This window comes from Lutjanus erythropterus, chromosome 13, assembly GCF_056507025.1.
Source record: "Lutjanus erythropterus isolate fLutEry1 chromosome 13, fLutEry1.hap2, whole genome shotgun sequence".
Taxonomy (NCBI): Eukaryota; Metazoa; Chordata; class Actinopteri; order Lutjaniformes; family Lutjanidae; genus Lutjanus; species Lutjanus erythropterus.
Window position 1 is genome coordinate 22,724,799 of NC_139329.1, and position 19,208 is coordinate 22,744,006.

The 19,208-nt window shown below is 38.8% G+C and overlaps 1 protein-coding gene across 1 annotated transcript in view; it reads right to left on the bottom strand.

Annotated features, from left to right (window-relative positions):
* The window catches only part of LOC146316545 (pleckstrin homology domain-containing family A member 7-like), a 189,911-nt gene that overhangs the window by 54,061 nt on the left and 116,642 nt on the right, over nt 1–19,208 (bottom strand). The window contains exons 5-6 of the mRNA XM_084735068.1: nt 11,279–11,399; nt 983–1,087 (exon numbers count right to left, since the gene is read on the bottom strand). Coding sequence (XP_084591194.1) covers nt 983–1,087; nt 11,279–11,399 — 226 coding nt within the window. The remainder of the gene's footprint in view (nt 1–982; nt 1,088–11,278; nt 11,400–19,208) is intronic.

Consider the following 19,208-nt stretch of genomic DNA (forward strand, 5'->3'; position numbering starts at 1 on the left):
ATAATTGCTTTGCAGTAACATCACTCACTGTTTGTCTTGTACCGAGGCCAAGCGTTTTCCAGAGGGACGACGCCAACTACAGATATTTTAAGTAAAACTTCAAACACAAATAGAGTCTCCAGTAATAGCCTGTCTGTGATCAACAGCAGGTGCTCTATAGTGCCAAAGCAAAAATAAACAAATAAATAAATAAATCAAGCAAAAATAAAACTAGGCCACTGGAGGAAATGTTACAGGACCGTGCAGGCTGGAGCTGGAGCTCGTCCATGTGGAGGTTTGAGGAGAAGCAGGCTGTCAGTCATGTCACTGCTCATACCTTGTAAATTATTTTTCCAGCCTAATTGGAATGCACATGATTACAGGCTTGGGGAGTAACGGATTACATGTAACGAGATTAAGTAATCTGGATACAGAAAAAGGTAACTGTATTCCATCACAGTTACAGATAAAAAGGACATAATCAGACATAATCATTAGTAAGATTACACTTTAAAAAAGACAATAATATACTGCTATGCACAGTGCACACACAGTAACCAATTTATTATCATGACCTCTAGTTAAAAAATGGTGGAAATTTTAACATTTTCAGTCTTTAAATCAATCAATTAATCAATAATTTGCACACAACAAAGGAAGGAACAGCTGGCCAATGTAATAAACCTAACAATAAACATAAAACACTTAGAGTTGCAATGATAAACCTATTGTTAATGGACTATTAAATTAATCTGCATCTGTTTTGAAAATCAATCATTTTGAGTCATATTTTAAGAAAAAAACAGCTGCTGGCTGTCCAAGTGGCAGCACACCAGACGGCTACAGCCTGGCAGACCCACATGACTTCTATAAATTCAAGTATGCTGATAACCTTTGACCTTATTTCTGGTGCAGGAAATACAGTTAATATGTCTGTGTGTGTGTGTGTGTGTGTGTGTGTGTGTGTGTGTGTGTGTGTGTGTGTGTGTGTGTGTGTCCTGACCTGTTTGTATAGCCATCCTCTGACCACCACGGGGACGTTGGGATTCCTTTTAATGGCCTGCTCTCTCTTCCCAAAGCTGTGTACCTTGCCACTGGACCGCGAGCCCTGAAACACACACAGACAAGTATAGAAGGCGTTCAAGAGATTTAACAAGACAATGAAAGTCCTCAGCTGTAACTGTGAAGAACTGATAAAATTACAAAGACATCAACCAAGCATCTCAAGAATATGGATTACATAAGTACAGGTTACTGATAGATGATGATAATTCAGATTTCATGTGTGGTCTTGTCAGCTTGGTAACTAATTAGCTAACCAAATATCTGCTCTGTTTGTCTTAACCATAGATGTCGCATGCAAAAAGATGGCACCCGCTCAGTCCAATGAGAATGGCTCGCCATTTCTAGCTTCCGGGTTTAGTTCCAAGATACAATGGCTATCACTTTTCTCGGCTCAGGGAAAGTTTTACAAACATGAAACCTCCATGGTTAAAAATTTCAGAACAGAAAGAGTCATAATTGACCTTGTTTGCAGTTTGAGGTGTCCTGTCAACAGTTTATATTAGCTTGGTTAATCAGTGACCTGATAGGACCAAAGATAACCTCTGAGGTTTGACCAAGAACATTTACTCTCTGCAGCAGAACAGTAGCGAGTCAGTTCTGTGTGTAAAAGTATCTTATATTTGGAAACAGGCTGTCTCTGTCTCATCAGACCATTCAGTCTTACTTACAACATTAGTGAATGGACCTTCACCCACACTATGATTATCTTTTTTTTCCCAGGTACCTCTCTTTTTCTGCCCCAGTTGTTACATAATTACAGCCATTATTTGGGCACCGCCAGTTTTGCACTGGACCTCCATTAACGTGTCAGCCACAGCTGCCATAGCATTTGTCAGACACTGACAAAGCCTCTATAGACTATCAGGTAGGAGGTCAGAAAAGTGAGCTTGTGACCTGCAGGTCAGTGGTTCGACTGCCAGACAGACAGACACCTGCTGGAAAGTCTGGGCAGCAAACCAGAACGGCTCCCATCAAAAAGAGTGAGGCAATAACTCCAAATTGTTTCCGTGTCTGCAGTAACAGACTGGAGCCTGCAGTGAATCTAAGTGTGTCCATTGAACGCTCAGCCCTCCGTGGATAAGGCTACTTTTCCTGCATTAAAAAAGTTAAGGGTCAGGATAGAAACAGCCTGCCCTCAAAACAGCCATGGTATGTCAGTGCTCTCAAACCCTGAATCTCTGCATACTCACTCATTTTAAGTTGCCCTTGAGATTCACCTATAACTTTTCTGCTGCTGCAACATTTATGCTGCGGTTTCAATGATGAATGAAACTTTATTAAACTACTGAAGCGTTTCAGCCTTTAGCAGAATACTAGTCATGGAAGCAACATTCACATCACTGTCTCCGTCTCTCTCCCCAGCTCTCCATCTGTGAGAGCTGCAGAGAGAGATACACACACAAACACTCACACAGGCAGAGCAGACTGAGGGTCACTTTGGTCACACAAAATCTGGCATTATGCAGAGATGTGGGCGAGTTTATTTGTGCTGAAGAGTGTAACTGCTGTGAAACAATCAGAAAATGTTCTCTGATTAACTGCTTCATTCTCACTAACACTGCTCCCTCACTTTATTCACTCTCTACCTTTCTTCCTCTCTCTTATTCATTAAGCCAAAGAAGAAAGGTGATCCTGGTAATACTCTGACTGTAGATAAGTTTTCTCTATAACCTCACATCAAATAATCCAACCTATCCCTTTAACCTGCCCAGCCCAATTTTTGATAGAATTTACGCTATAATTCTGCCATCTGTAAATGTACAACAAGGTCAGGCACTGACAGCAATTCATCTTTCATTATACACATTAAATACATGCAGGTGTTGGTGGCTGGTTGTCTCTCTTTCAGTAAACCATGACATTCTTGCACTATATTATTGTGTTTGTGTGTTTGTGCCTGTTGTATAAGCCAGTAAACATACTTATACACTGGGCACATATTCATGAAATCTCATTACACCGTCCTCTATCCTGAAACCTCAGAAGAAAGAGTGCTCCCCCTGGCACAGCACGCACACACACACACACACACACACACACACACACACACACACACACCCTCGTCACACTGTTATTATGATAAAAGATTTGGTGTGACGGCTGCATGAGTGTATATATGGACTGGCAGCAGCACTGGGAGGCATTCACAGCTGGAAAACAAAGAAACACACCGGCTAATTAAGGGGAGTCTGGTTGGCCAAGCATGATGTAAAGACACAGAGCGGCTCCCGTACTGTCACATTGGAGTCCCTTAACTGTAAATATACAGTATGTGTATGTCTGTGCATGTTTAATGTTCGTCTCTGCCTGAATCTCTGTGCACGTGGGATGCGGTGGTCTATTTTTAGGTGGAGGGTAATTCTGTGGAAACGGCTGTGGTCCCTGATGCAAAGTAGCACTCTGTCTTGTAGGTGAGTGACTCAGGGTGCATAGCAGCTATTTGTCACATTAATGGCACACGATCAGACAACCTAAAAGCCTGGAGAGACCAGTCAAAGACCTGGAGGTTGTTGGCTCAAATCCCCAGCCAGACAAGAATTATCTGGGCGTGTGAGGTAATTAAATAAGAGCAGTGGTTTCTCCTCCCTTTGGGAATCTGGTTCAGGTGTATTTACACTATAGACACCTAATCTCAATCTGTTCAAGTGGATCTGATCAGTGGTTAACAGCAGCTGAGATGAGTTGAACATGGAAGCTCTTCCATGTTCAGCTTTCCCTACTTTTCACTAGGGCTGTACAATTAATCGATTATCAATCAAAATCAAAATTTTTTGAAAAAGGAAACATGAGTGAGAAAACAGCATTGTAATGAGGTATTGTAGTGCTGCAGACATCCTGGCCTACAAATCTTGTCCAGATGAAAGAAAACATTTTTGTTTGGTTGGTATAGCCCCCATCAAAATGCATATTGTCTCAATTTTAAGATGTTTTTTTTTTCAGCAAAAATGAAAATTGTAATGCAAAAAATGATGATTCCCACTAATCATATCACAATCATAATTTCAGTCACAATAATTGCAATATGCCCCTTTTTTTTACCAAATACTGCAGCCCTACTTTACTTTTACATTTTAACACAAAGATCTGTACTTTCTATTCCTTACATTTTCAAAACAGACCCTTTACTTTGATTTTAATGCATTTGATGAGAATAACTGATTATTTTCCTAAATGGATGAGACAATAACCTAGAAAAAAAAGATTCCTTGGTGCATACATTAGTGCATATCACACACAACAGACGTAATAACATGAAACAAGAGAAGTACTCAACAACGTACAAAAAAGGAAAAGGTGAGGTTCAGTTAAGCTACACAGAAACAGCCAATAGAAATGTCCTTCAGAGGGCGTCTCTTTACTTTTACAGAGCCTTTACATTCTCACTTTTACCTGAGTAAAAAAGTGAAAACAGAACAGTATCTGTATTTCTGCATGAGTAAAGAATGTGTCATTTTTACCACTTCTGCTTTTAGATCATGCAAATGAATGAACAGATCTGGTAATTTTTTAAATCAGAGGTTTTCAAAGTGAGCGGCAGGCCTCCTCAGGGGGCTCCATACAGTTTCAGGGGAGGATGAATGGAAGTGAAAAAATATTACGAATAATACCTTAGTTATCAAAAGGAGATCATGTAGATCTGTATTAGGCTAGCTTGGCTCAAATGTTGACTGTCTATGGGATCTAGTAAGCGTTGTCTGAGGGGAGGCCCACAGTCCCAGATTCTGAAAACCCCTGGTTTAAATCATTTATCAAACAAACACGCCCAACATGATTCGGTCAGCTTTCTCAGAGGGCTTATTGCTTTACTCTGTTTTGTATCACTACAAATTCAATTCCTTTGGGGTTTTGACTGTCAGTCAAAATAAATGATTTAAAGATGTCAATAGCCAAGCTTCCAACCAAATTAGGTTAGTGCAAATTTCCAGAAAACTCAGGGAACAAAATAAATAAAAAATACTATGAAAAACTATTAATTTGAAAGTCTTTACTGTTTCTTCGTCACTCCACAGAGATGTGATATTTTTCCAATTTCCTGTGGACATTTAATCCCAATTTTTAAACCTCAGCCAAGCATAAAACCTTTTTTGCGAGATTTCAACTTTTTCTTACATAATTCCCAGCATTTCCGCTCAGTTTTTTATGCACAAATTGAAAATGTGACCTGGTTGAACATTTGACCTGGTGGTAATGTTTGACAAAGTCAGAGAAACACTAGTGTCAGTAGGATTCATCCTCTCAGGACCACGACTGTCTGTAAAAATTTCATGGTGATGCATCTGATAGTTGTTGAAATATTTAATTCTCAACCAGACTGACTGAAAGAGATACTGCAACTGTAGAGCCATGCCACTAATGTGGCTCTAAAACAGCATGATTTAAGAAATTCAAGGTCGGGGTCAGAACAGGCAGTGATGAGCGAAGTAATATCCCTTAAGCGATGGATTTTCAAATCTGAGCTGCTCAGCACAAATAGTCTCATACTGTTGATCTCCAAAACTTGATGTTAGTGGGAAAGGTTGCATGTTCACCAAACTGAAAAAAAGAAAAGCAGAAAGAGCAGAAGCACCTCAAGGATCATGGTTAAAACATGGTTACTGAACTGAACTGTAACCGCTAACTGCCGTTAGCTTGGCTAGCCACACAGCCAAGTTAGCTGAGTATGCCCCAGGCGCCAGGAGCCAAACCTTACAAGCAAAGCACTGTTGTCTTGTATTCCCTGTCGTCAAACGTCCGTCAGTCTTGGAGGTGGTGTTCACTCCCCGTCTCACCATGTTCACTCAGAGCTCCCAGTGTAGGAAGAGTCAGCCAGGTTAATGGACCTTCGTCTGTAGCTGTATGACTGGGGGCCGTTGCATTAATCCTCAATCAGAGCCACTGGCCATTGTGACAAGTCTCTTCCCACTGGCTGTTTTTACAGGAAACACGTAAATATGTGGTAGCAAATAGCACTCTGATTTCCATTTCATGTGGACTTTCACTGTCCAATGAAAGAAAGGCTCATCATTTGTTCTGGTGTATGTGTTGGTTTTCATGCTCAAGGGGAGAACTTGAAGTTAAAGAGCTGAGAATGCCATTTTAAAATATTGAGGCAGAGAACTGATCAGGCACATAAAGCTGCATAAATTCATAACTGCAAACTGAGTAACGACACAAACTCCTAAATGACATTGACGACTTTGACAAATCCCAGAGAAGTTGTGCAGACTGGTGATGAACACAACATCACTAAATATGCATCCAGCGACAGCGAACACAAGCGCTCAAAGGAGAATTGTGACACACAACTCGTGGGAGAAATCTGTCGCGTCGCTCCCTCTGATGTTTTGTCAGAGATGGAATGGATGTGACTTATTCAAAATGTGGATTCATTTCTTGATGGTGGTATGCTCTGCAAGGGGGACACGAATGACTCATCTTTCCTCTGAGACAACATTCCTTTGTTAAGACCTTTTCTTGTCAGAATGGGGTTTCTGCACTATTTTTCGGCTGTTCGGTGGCAGGGGTGATGAGCCAGAGCACCTGGGAGGGCTGCGGGCCAGGAAAACGCGGGGTGTGGAAAAGGCGACGGGCCGTCGTGATGGATGCCCTGTCATCTCTGTACCGCCGCTGATGACACATGTTCAATCTTAGTCCCGCGGCACCTGTTGATAGGGCAGGATGAGATTTCACGCCACTGTGGAGCTGTGTATGTGCATGTGTGCGAGTGAGTGAAAGGTGGTGTAAGCTATAGACTGAAAGAAAGAAAAGTGACAGAAAGAAAGAGTGAGTCAAGGCAACGGGAAGAAAAATGAAAACACCAGACAGACAGAGAGGCGTTCCAATTCCTGTCTTGACATCTTTATGTTGCAGAAGATTTTCATTTGGAAGCTTAAATTGGAATTCCTCAGCGTTGCTTATGCTGAATTGCTTCAGTGAATTCCATAATTTTGCAGCAGCACATTGAATGAGCCAATGACAGCTTGAAGGACAACCAGACACAGGGAAAAGAGAAAAAAAAGTGCAGGCTCCAAAACAAATGTATTTGTCTTGTTTTGTTACTCTTCACTTGTTTTTCAAACATCACTATATAACATCGATACTGGGATGTGGGTGCGTTGTGTTCTAGAGTCAAGGTGAGCAGATCTGAATTTGAGTGTAACCAAAACATCCCCAATATAACCAGATAAGGTTTGAAGGCCAGCGGAAAAGTAAAAGACAGGAACAGATATGAAGGGTTTTCCTTTTTTTTTAATGAACTGTTAACTAAAACCACTGAAAACCAAACCAAGATGAAAAAACTCAAACAATCCAAACAGTTCAGATTGGTGATCTCACCTCCTCCCCACAGGGCTGCACAGTCAGCCCCCTCCTGTTCCTCCACAACTATTGGATAGAAGTTGTTGAGATGTTTCATTAAAAGCCACAAACATCAACCAGCTGGTGGTGCTACAGGAAGGAGGATCACCAACACTCCTGTTTTTCTCTCGTGTTTTTCAAGGCCATCTACATCTTTGTTTTCTCTCAATAAAATCCTGTTTGCATGGCCTTCATACTTTATTACAAATAATGATCATACACAGATCCATATGTTTTCTATGATTGTTTGGCGTCATCCAAGCTTGCAGATCATCTATGAAACACACACAATGAACACACTGCATACAGCTCATCTGTCCCCACAGTATACAGTATATTTTATACACAAAAACTTAATGTTAATATCATAATATTATTATTGAATATTCTAATAATATATGTATACTATTCTAGTAATTTGAAGTGCAGTAAGATTAACACATCAATAAACATTAATGCAGCGTCACTGCAATTTAAAATTATTCCCTGAAAGTCAAAGATCTGTTTTATATCTCAGCTGTAAAGAGTTTCCTTTTCTTCCAATTATTTCCAATAAAAATAAATTCCAATTAAAGCGGTGGCGGTGGAGTTCATAAAACTTAGTTTAGTTAACAGATATTGATACTTTTGTTGGTTGAACGGATTAAGAAAATGACATGTCTGTGTGCACCTCTACTAAATACAGCTGCAAGTTCAAGCAGTTGGACTGAACAGCTTCCATCTTTACGTATTCTGGAACCTATATGTTGTTTGACAAAGTCATAAGGGGTTAATACATGTATGAATTTTCATAGTTGTTGAGATATTTCAGTTGCGGTGGACTGAACAACAGAACGACCTTGAGATCCACAGAGCCACGCGTCTACCATGGTTTAAAATGTAAGGTTTATTGATTGCGCATGAAATAAGATATCATGACAGGTTGTTTCATTGTAATCTGTTGTATGCTGTAAATAGTTCACAAAAGGAGCATTTATCAAGATGGAGAATAGGAGCTACTTTAATATGGCAGTGACAAGTTGTCAGTTGTTAATTACCTGAAAAACACAAAAGATACTGAGCTCACTAATGAAACGTCTACAACAATGCAGCTTTTTATGGTAAAACTGCCCTCCTGCACCCTTTCCTGCAAGACAGACAGGTAGGAGTCAAGTGTAATTACACGTCTACAGTACCTGTCTGGCTCTGAATCCTGCTTTAATCAAACTAGAACTAAAACCCCTCCGCTGCCACCAGCCATGCTCCTCCACCTGTTCCTCCAATTAAGTCTCATGTTTTTGATTCCTGCAGGGGTTTGTCAGTCTGTCATGGATCTTGGTTGACAGACGACCTCTAAACCTCGATCTATCGTCCACCACAACTGGCATGAGTCAGCTAAAAACTGTTATTAATCAGGTTAGTCAGTGGTAACGAAATGTTCTAGCACTATTACCAGCCTACTACTATTGATACTACTGCTTTATTCATATACGGTACATCTCATCTGAACATGGAACACAACAAGCGCATCCTATGTCAGTATATACCTATTTTTCCTCTGGCCTGTAGTTTTATTTATTCATCTAGATTTTTTGTTGTTTTGTTGAGTTCCTGAGTTTTGGAGATATCAACAGTAGATGTCTGCCTTCTTTCAAGTGTAATGAAACTAAATGGCACTCAGCTTGTGCTGCTATAAAGTGCCACAAAAAATACATCTGAACAACTCAACAGCAACGTCTCTTTTCAGAAATCAAGACCAGGTTACTCAAGATAATCCACAGTTTCAGGTAGGGACTACTTTCTTTATACCAGACAGAAAGCTTTGAGCGCCAAAAGCCAGGCGCTGAGTTCCATGGACACAACTTCTCATTCAATGTTTTTTCTTTATTTTTAGTATTTTTGTACATTGTAGATTAACACTGGAGAGATCAAAACCATGAAATATGGAATTAAATGGACTTGCGTAGTAAGAAAAACATGACAAAAGATGCTTTTGCTTTTTAAGAATGCAAAATGTAAAAGTCTATCACATCTTTTGTACTTACAATCAAAAAATTAATAACGTTATTAAATCTTTGATTGCAAGTACAAAAGACAGTGTGCAAGAGCCTCTTTGCTTTTTTTAAACTGTCAACCCACAGTCTTCTCCTTTGAACCTGTCAACCTACAAAAGAGCAAGCATTTTTTGATCTTTGACATTTTAGATTTAACTGTTTATAAAGTAGCCACCTTTTGATTTGATGACAGCTTTGCACACTGTTTGTATAGTCTGAACTATTTCTTTTTTTTTTTTTTTTTTTTTTTCAAAAAAGAGAGAGAGGAAAAAAAAAAAGAAAAACCATCAAAGGAGAGTTGTGTCCAAACTTTTGACTGGTCCTGTAGTTCTATTATATTGAAGAGAAGGCAGACATGTCTACAGCCAATATCTCAAAAACTCTGCAACTCACACCAGAACAGTCTAGATGGATAAACAGCACTATAGTCCAGAGGAAAAATGTGTATTTTTGATTTTGGGGTGAACTGTCCCTTTAAAGGTGATAGTGTTCGCTTGCTTATAAGCCTCTGGCATGACTTCCCACAGTCTGGGGAGCTTGGTGGCGAAAGCTCACCTGTCATCTTTAGGACAGGGAGACTGTCAGAGGAGTCTGAAGATCTCAGGCTCTGGCTCATCTGAAATCGTGTCATGTTTAACATCTTGCAGCTATGACATTAGTTCGTTTGACTTCACCTATCAAATCAATTAATGTTAGCAAACAAGACAAGTGCAGAGCAGACTGTCAGCCCGTGTTGGCTTATACACCGTACATAAGTTAGCACTGTGTGAATTTGTTGTCCTAGAAACAGGGACATTTCCTTATGGAAGAAAACAGGAGGAGGACGCTAATCTATCACAGATAGTTAAGGGTGACAGAGGTTTTCATAATGGCCAAGGGGGCTTAAATTTAAAAGCAAATTTGAAAAGGATAAAAAATAAATTAAAACCAACAAGATTTAAGTGACTTTTGACAGCTTATTACGTGTCAAAGCAAAGTCTATTTAGCCTCTGTCATTTGCTCTCTTACTCTTTTCTGATGCAAAGTGTTTGATCTGTTACTATTCTGTTCTATACCGCTCAGTAGCATTTGCTGTGATTTTCTTACATTACTCTCTAGACACAGACATGGCTCTAACCTTTACACTGCTGCTTGAAGGTTGAGGAATTTAAAATTGCTCTGCTCTGTCAGGCATTTTGCATTACTTGGGTATACAGCAACAACTACCTCACAATGTGAAGTGATACGGCTGAATGGTGGAGACGTAGTGGCCTGAACAACCTGAAACTGTATTGAATACTTGAATGCCACACTGTCTGCCTTCAAGGAGCTTTAAAGAGCTGAAAAAGCAAAAGAGTTTTCCAATAAAAAAATACCACATAATTTGAAGTAGTTGCCTCCACCAACTGCCCAAGTTCCCATTTACATCCATGTCCATCCAGAATCATATAATGTCATAGAGAAGTTGACCTTTTGTTATAATTAACACATGAATTCTTGAGTTGACCTTTGACATTTGACCACCAAAAGCCAATGAGTTCATCCTTGACTCCAAATGGCTGTTAGTACCAATTTTGAAGAAATTCCCTCCCGCATTCTTGAGATATTGCATTAAAAAAAATGGAAGTGACAGAGAGAGGCATGTGCATATGACTGTGTCGCTGTTGCTGGTTAAACATACAAGAATAAACTGCAAGTATAAAAGGGAAACTAGCGAGAAACACCCACTGTTTTATGTGTGTTTGCAAATCAAACTGAATTGAAATTGAATGATATATTAATTCGCAGGAAAAAACACAGGTTATTATGCTAAATTGATACAATGAAAGTAAACTAAGTACAGAGCTATCATGCACACAAACACAGAGAGAGACGCACAGACTGACCTTGGAGGCAGAGGTGGTGTCCACAGTGGACGAGGTGGTGATGGCAGTAGAGGCCTCGCTGACAGTGGTGCTGGACAGCTGCTCACCCGCCTGTTTGGACATCATGCGAGCTCCCTGCGGCCTGGACAAGAACACACACACAGAAAAGGTAAACACACCTCTTTTTTTCAACTCTGATATAGTGTTAAAACTGGTCACTGGTCAGTACGTTGTTTCACATGTTTTCTTTTAAATGGCTACAGCTTTTATGCAGCACTTACAGCCATGGCTTCAGCCATTGAGGTTGTGGTAATGCTTATTTTTTACCTTTATTCTGTTTTAAGGGACAGTGTATTATCTAGAGACACAGAAAAAGACATAGAGGAAGAGGGTCCCTTGTGGCCATTAAACTTGCTGGCTCTAAATTTGTTTCCTTTGTGTTTAACAATCATCTGATATCCATCTGCATGTCTATTGAATCTCAATCCGACCTTCTGACTCCTTACAAATGGTTTCTTGTCAGTTTGATTATTACAATGTGTGAATTACAGCTTATTATAAGGCTGCACAGTTAATTGAAAACTAATCTTGATCACGATTTTGGCTTCCCACAATTAAATGAACACGATCAACAACAATGCTGTTTAAAGCGCTCCACTCATAGAAATCTCTTATGCACATCAAATCAAGTCAGCCACCCTGCAGTGACAGCCTGTCAAAATTTACTGGATGTTTTGGTGCATCGTCGTATGAATATAGCACAACGTGAAAGTGAAGCAGTTGTTAAGTTTTTGGTTCAATTTTCTGTTTATATTTTGTTTCTAAGAGATGCACTGTGGATAAGGACCGGTCTTATTATGATGTACAGGTTTGTACATTAACAGGAATGCAGCACAACGTGGAAATCAAAGCAGTGCTCGGTTTAAACCACTTAAAAAGAAGCAAGAGGAGGTTTTTATAACCGGGGAAACAATACCACTTCTGTCTACATGTGCCTCCAAAATCAACAATATATGAAAGTTCCTTGTAGCATTACTGAACACGGAGCTGCACCCAACTACCTGGGCTCACAAATAGCCTTAGTACAAACACAGCATGATAACTACACTAGACGTACTAAGCTTCTCATGTAAGGTGCAGCGAGTCCCTCCCCTTCCAGTGGACCACCATGGGATCCTACTTAGGTAGTCAGTAGCAAGTGACAAATTTCTTTTTGATCTCTTTTGAACTGTGCCATGAATCACACATGCTAAATATCAAGCAGTCACAATCTAGAGAAGTTTTTAAAGGTCAGGACTCATCTCTGAGGTAACAGATGAGAAAAATTAAATTAAATTATGATAGGCAGGGCTTGGTGTGATTATTATCTTTTTATTATTCGACTGTGTTTTCTTATCATGTCTTTTTCTTGTAAATCTTGCTTTTATAGCCTCTATTGCAGTGCTTTTATGGGTTTTGTGAATGCTCATAGGACATATGAATTGTGAAGAAAAGGGAGGTGGTATGACAAATATTTGATGTTCATTTCTGTTTTTTTTCTTATTTATAAGATCTTTGAGGTTTTTGTCACTCGTTGTTTTAGAGATTCTGTGTATGTTATGGGTGATTCTGTCCAGTTTTATCTTCTTAATCCATAAAATCTATCAATCAACCAATCAAAGTAATGTTGTAGTAGTAAAGTAACTGTGTAAAACAAATCAGACATTGAAGAGAGAGGGATGGATGATGTGTGCTGAAGTTTTAGGAGGAAGAATCTGGATAGAGAATGTTTCAGGAGAGCTAGAGGACAAGGACAGATTGTGTGTGTGTGTGTGTGTGTGTGTGTGTGTGTGTGTGTGTGTGTGTGTGTGTGTGTGTGTGTGTGTGTGTTTGACAGCTAGCAGCTGACACTGAGGCAGCTGAATGACCTGAAGACAGGATGTCCTAAATTTTCTCCCTCTCCCCCACACACCTTGGAGGGCAATGAATAAAACTCCCTCCTCAGTGTGTGTGTGTGTGTGTGTGTGTGTGTGTGTGTGTGTGTGTGTGTGTGTGTGTGTGTGTGCCTGTGTGTGCAGGTACAAGATCTATTTTCCTTTTGTGCCCTCAGGTTAGCACAGACCTATTACCTTACATGACTGTTTCACGACAGGAAGCTGATAAATAGACTTATAAACGAGGTTCACAGCAGAAAAATAAAAGTGCACCCAGCAGCAGACTGTGTTATCTAACTGTGAACTTCAAGAAGATAAATTAGCAGCAGTCCTTATTTAATCTCAATGTAAACAAGACAGTACAGCCACAAATACAGTATGGGACTGAAGACATTATGCCACTGACAAATGAAACACAGATTGTTTTGCATTTCTAAATACTTGTATTGGATGCAACCTGTATTATGTTTTATGATGGGAAATTAATGACTCAAACAGAGATAAACAGAAAATTTGAGCAAATAAAGGGAGAGCTGACATGTGATAAGAGCCTGGCTCAAACCAGAGATATCACAAAGGAACACTGGGTCAATTCCTCATTTTTAAAGTGATTTGCCATAATAGCCTCAAATTATGGAAGAAAATAAATGACAGCGGCTAATATTTCACAGTCCTTTTCTTTTATACATTTTCAATTGGCTGATGAAACAGTGCCCAACAGAATAGAAATACAAGTAAGATAGGTTTAGTCCAAAATACGTCAAATAGAAAAAGCAGTTTGGGCAGTTACATTGAAAAGTAATACTGACAGTGATATTAAGAAGTTATTTTACATGATAATAATTATTAATACTGTAATACTGCACATGGTAGTGAAAGTAGTACCGAAAAAAAACATGATATTAAGTGTAATAGAAAAGTAATAATAAAGTAATAATGTGATGGTTGGCAAATTATAGATTTCAGTACTCTGAATGCAGCAATCCAGGTCAGATCATCCACACATCGTTACTGCTGGATAAAAACCTGTCAGCACATATGTGTCAAGTTTTCACTATGTTCTTGCTAAATAGGTTAGAAAGCATGTTAAGTACAAGACTCTGCTACATAACAACCTTTCTTCAGACTGACCGCCATGCAAGTTAAGGTTATCCAACATTTCATAAGCCAAAAGGATTGCATAACATTTTCAACACATTTAAGACCATGTAGTCTTTAATAATGTCAAACACTGGCTTTACAGAGTTGTCACATGAAAGTAGTATTATGCAGTACGTAATTCATATATATAGTAACAAGGTGAATAAGCTGAACAAAGATCTACAGGCCTACATCATTTATCGTAAGAAGGACTTTAAATCAACCTTTCTCAAACCATACAGTACAATGGTTAAATGAAACACGCTTTACGAAAAATGAACAATAAAAACAATATGTGACAAATAAACAGTCAGAAAATTAAAGAAATTGTATTTAAAAAGACAATAAAAATAAAAGTGAAAGCAAACAAAGGTAAAAACAATAATTACAGATTACTTTAACAACAAGTATTTAAGAGCTCTGCAGTAAAAAACTAATGTTCAGTTTCAGCAGTCCTCGGGTATTCAGGAAGTTTGTTCCAAAGGTGGAGAGCATAGAAACCAAAAGCTGTTTCGCCTTCAACCCTGAGGGGTTTTTGTGCTTCATAACATATAAATGAATCAGAGACATTTTTAGGCCTGAGACCAGTTAGTTCTTTCTAAACCAGCAATAGGATTTTAAAATCTATCCTTTGACACACAGAAAGGTAATGCAGTGATTTAAGCACCGGTGTGATATGCTCCACTCTCTTGTTGTTGGTAAAGACTCTGGCAGCAGCATTTTGGACGAGCTGCAGCTGTTTGATTGATTTTTCACTCTGACCTGTGAAGACACCATTACAATAAACCAGCCTACTGAAAATAAATGCATGAACAAGTTTTTCTTTTTCTTGTTTAGACAAAAGTCCTTTAATTCTTTCTATGTATTTAAAGTGGTAATAGGCTGATTTTGTAATGATTTTTCTGAGACGGATGTTGAAATTTGAGTCCAGAACTACACCAAGATTTGCAGGTTTTAGTGTCATAGATTCAAGTGGAGCACTGATTTTTAATCTATGTTCTCTGTTCTCAAAACAATTATCTCAGTTCTTTCTGTTTAATAGTTGTAAATTGTGGTACATCTACTCACTTCTTTGGTGCATTTATTCAGCAAATGTAGGGTACTGTAGTCATGTGGTGACACGTGGTGGTATGTAGAGTTGTGTGTCATCTGCATACATGCGCTAGGAGATGTTATAATAGTCCACAATATGAGCAAGGGGGGACATGCAGATGTTGCACAGAAGAAGCCCAAGAATGGACCCTTGTGGAACGCCACATGTGATTTTTGTTTGCTCAGATTCATAATTAACAACTGAAAACAGTAATCCATATTTTGTTAATATGATTTGAACCCAGTTATCACAGTGCCAGAGATTCCCACCCACTTTTCTAGTCTCTAAAGCAGCATCTTATGATCAGCTGTGTCAAATGCACCACTGAGGTCCACTAACACTAAAACCTGAAATTTTTGATATGTGACTGCTCACATAAATGTCATTTAAATCTCTGACATCTTTGCAGTTTCAATGTCCAGAGTGAAAGGCATCAAAGAAATTGCTTTGCACCAAGAAAGCTTTACGTTGCTGAAAAACAACCGTTTACAACAGAAAAAGGCAGAAAACATGACAGTTAAAGACACTGAAGAATCTGGTTACAAATCAAAAATGCGATACTAGAAAGAGTTCAGGTTTTTAAATCAATCTGTTCAGGGTTTTGATTTCACTCTAAGATGCTCTGTGAATCGTCAACTGCATCTCAACAGGTGCTTCCCATACATATATTGATTTACTTGCACAGCTCACAGCGATATCCACCTCAAACATATTTGCCAACTGCTACAATAAAATATTAACAGATCATCTGGTCTGCAGTCTTTTCCCAGTGCTTATTAGGCCTTTGTTTCACCAAAATAAAAAAAAGAATAGCAACACTCACTGGAGGTCATGTTCTTATCTATTTTTTAGACAGGCGGCATGTTTTAGATCTGCTGTGTTTTATCAGTTGCCAAGGAAACAGGTAGAGCATCAGGTCTTCAAGTTCATTAGTAATTATTATTACCCTTACCAAAGCTCCATAGTTTCTACAACTACACAGTTTTGTTCTGTTAGTCAATAAAACAGTATTTTACAGGGTTGTATTTTGGCTTTGGTCATTTTGGTTTCATTTAAAGGTCCAGCGTATAAGACTTTTATGGGAGTTTATTGGAAGAATATGGTAAGAAAATGGCATATAGCATTCATAAATATGTTTTCATTAGTGTTTAATCACTAGAAAATAAAAATGGCTGTGTTTCTGTTTCCTTAAAACGAGTCATTTAAATCTACAGAGAGAGTGGATGCTAGTTACTGCTAGATGCCACTGAATCTTACCCACTGGTCCTTTAAACCACTGACATCCAGTGTGTCATTACAGCTTTAAGCTGTTAGCAATTAATAATTACTTTTTTCCCGATAAGTTGGGTAAAAACCTTTTCAAGAATAAAGAGTTGAAGTTGAGTTAGCGACCAGGAAACTGAGTAATCCTTCTAAATGCAAGTTCAGGGCTAAACAGTAAAGACTCCCCGTTTGCCCAGGGCAAGTAAAATCCCATATCAGGCAAGTAAATATGCCCAATTAGGCTAACTATTAAACTATTTTGATAATTGATTAATCATGCAAGTAATATTTTATGCTAAATGGCAACAGATTTTCTTTCCAGCACTTTAAATATGGAGATCTCATGCTTTAAAGAAAAAAAAAGAGCGTTGAACCCAGGAGTTGTGTGTGAACCCGTTTCTGATAACTGGATTAAATGCTCATTTGTTTGAGTATACTGCAGGCACTGTTTATACTGTGCTTCTAACACTGGGAAATGGACTGTTTTTTCCCAGCCAGTGTGTGAGGATTTCCACCAGTTCTCATATTTGGATGTGCATTGCCATTCACCTGTCAGTGCGCTTCAGTTACATACAGATTGAGATGATATACCACTGGAAAAAGATCAGAACTTGTCAGTTTCTCTTCTTTGGCATCAAAGTATGTCAACAACACATCAGCAGTATCAACTAAAATTACATGTACGCTATGTCTCGTATGAGCGCAGCCATACTAAACTGATTATTTGAGTTCCTACAGCTACATTTCCTTTAAAGTGCCTTCCATTGACGAGTGATGTGTCTGCCTGTCAGATCTGACAGGCAAAATTGCTCAGACAGGCGGAGATGTTCTGGAACTTGCTGATAGAATTCAATGTTTTCACAGTTGTCATCATCTGTTTAGCAAACAGAACTAATTAATTAATTTTGTTGCCATCTGTAGATTTTGCATGAACTGCGTCTGCAGATTTCTACAACAGACAACAGTGCTCTCTTATAAAATAAATATTTGTCTCTTTATTGATGGTGCAGCGTAGCTTCAGTCTAAAAGGCCCAGCATCATTACGCCACATGTTAATCCAGCTGTTGTTCCACAAACCTTTCCAAAGTCCTGTTTCTAATAGGGGTCTGGTTCTCACTGCTCAGAGTCTTTAAGGCAAAAATACATATTCTTCCTCTGCCCTATAGTGCTATTTATCTATCTATACTGTGTTGGTATGAGTAGTAGAGTTTTGGAGTATCCAAGTATCCTGTCACCACTTTACCTCGCTGTCTGTCTTGTTGCTTTTACTTAAGTTATATAGGCCAAATATCACTTGTTCTTGCTCAACCAGACTCTCAAAATCAGTAATTTAACCTCTAACCTTCTGGTCTACTGCTGCCTCGATCTTTTGGTTTGTTTGTGTTACTGTGTGATTTTGGTGTTATAAAAGGTTAGTTCAGAGTCACACACAGTCACACAATAACCTAAACAAACTAACAGATCAGCAACACCCGTGTCTTGTGAGGTAAAACTACTGGTCTGGTTGAGCAAGAGCGAGTGATATTTGGCTTATATAATAGCAGTTTCCCACTGAAAAAGGCTGTCTGACAGCAACATAAAGCGGTGAAAATGTTGCCTTGTCATCTTATATTGTTTTTTTCTTTAAGATGGTTAAAATACGTTTTCCTGCTGACCCTGTCCAGAGTAGGACCCTGCTTAGCTTTCGTGCTGGTACTCTTGATGCTTTTCCAAACTGGGAACGTGTCAACCAGCATCTACTGTAGATAATACACTGACTCATACCACCCCAATAATCTGAGCTATTCCTTTAAATTATTATCTCCTAATCAAAGAACAATGATTTTCTCTGATATCAATCATTTTTTAAAAATCAGTTCTATCTAAAATCTTTCCAGTGCACACATTATTTTGACTTTGATGAAAATGCATCCCATTTACATTTTTATAGTTCCTGACCTTTCAAAACTTTGCATGAAATTCTCTTGACGGCAGAATCAAAACAGAGCTAATGTCTCTCTATCTCTCTCTCTCTCTCTCTCAACCCGCCCACACCACACTCGAGAGATTTACATTATACATCTTTAGATAGAAGTTGGTAATGTACTGAAACTGCGGGCTGTGTTGGTGTGTTACGGTGCAGCCTGTAATATTGAGGGCTGAGATGAGAGTGCATTCAGTCGGTTGACTTTTATGAGAAATAGAGAATATGGAGAGGATGGCTGCAGCAAAAAAAACTAATCTTAGAACAAAAAGTGATATGAAGATGGAGTAGGGAAGAAAGACCAATATCCTGATTTATTCCAGAAATATATGCAAATCAACCAAATTAGAGCATCATTTGTTTACTGTTTACATTTCTTATCCTGCAAGACACACAAATGTACAAACTAAAAATGTATGGATTTATTTGAAAAAGATGGAGGGGTGCGTGTCAGAGAGAAATATTGTATTAGGTAATTAAGTTCAATTCTTGGATGAAAGAACCCATTAAACTGCCAATGTTTTCCCTTCTGAAACTAATCAGACAGATTTACACACAAACTCCGCCTGGTGTCAGCCC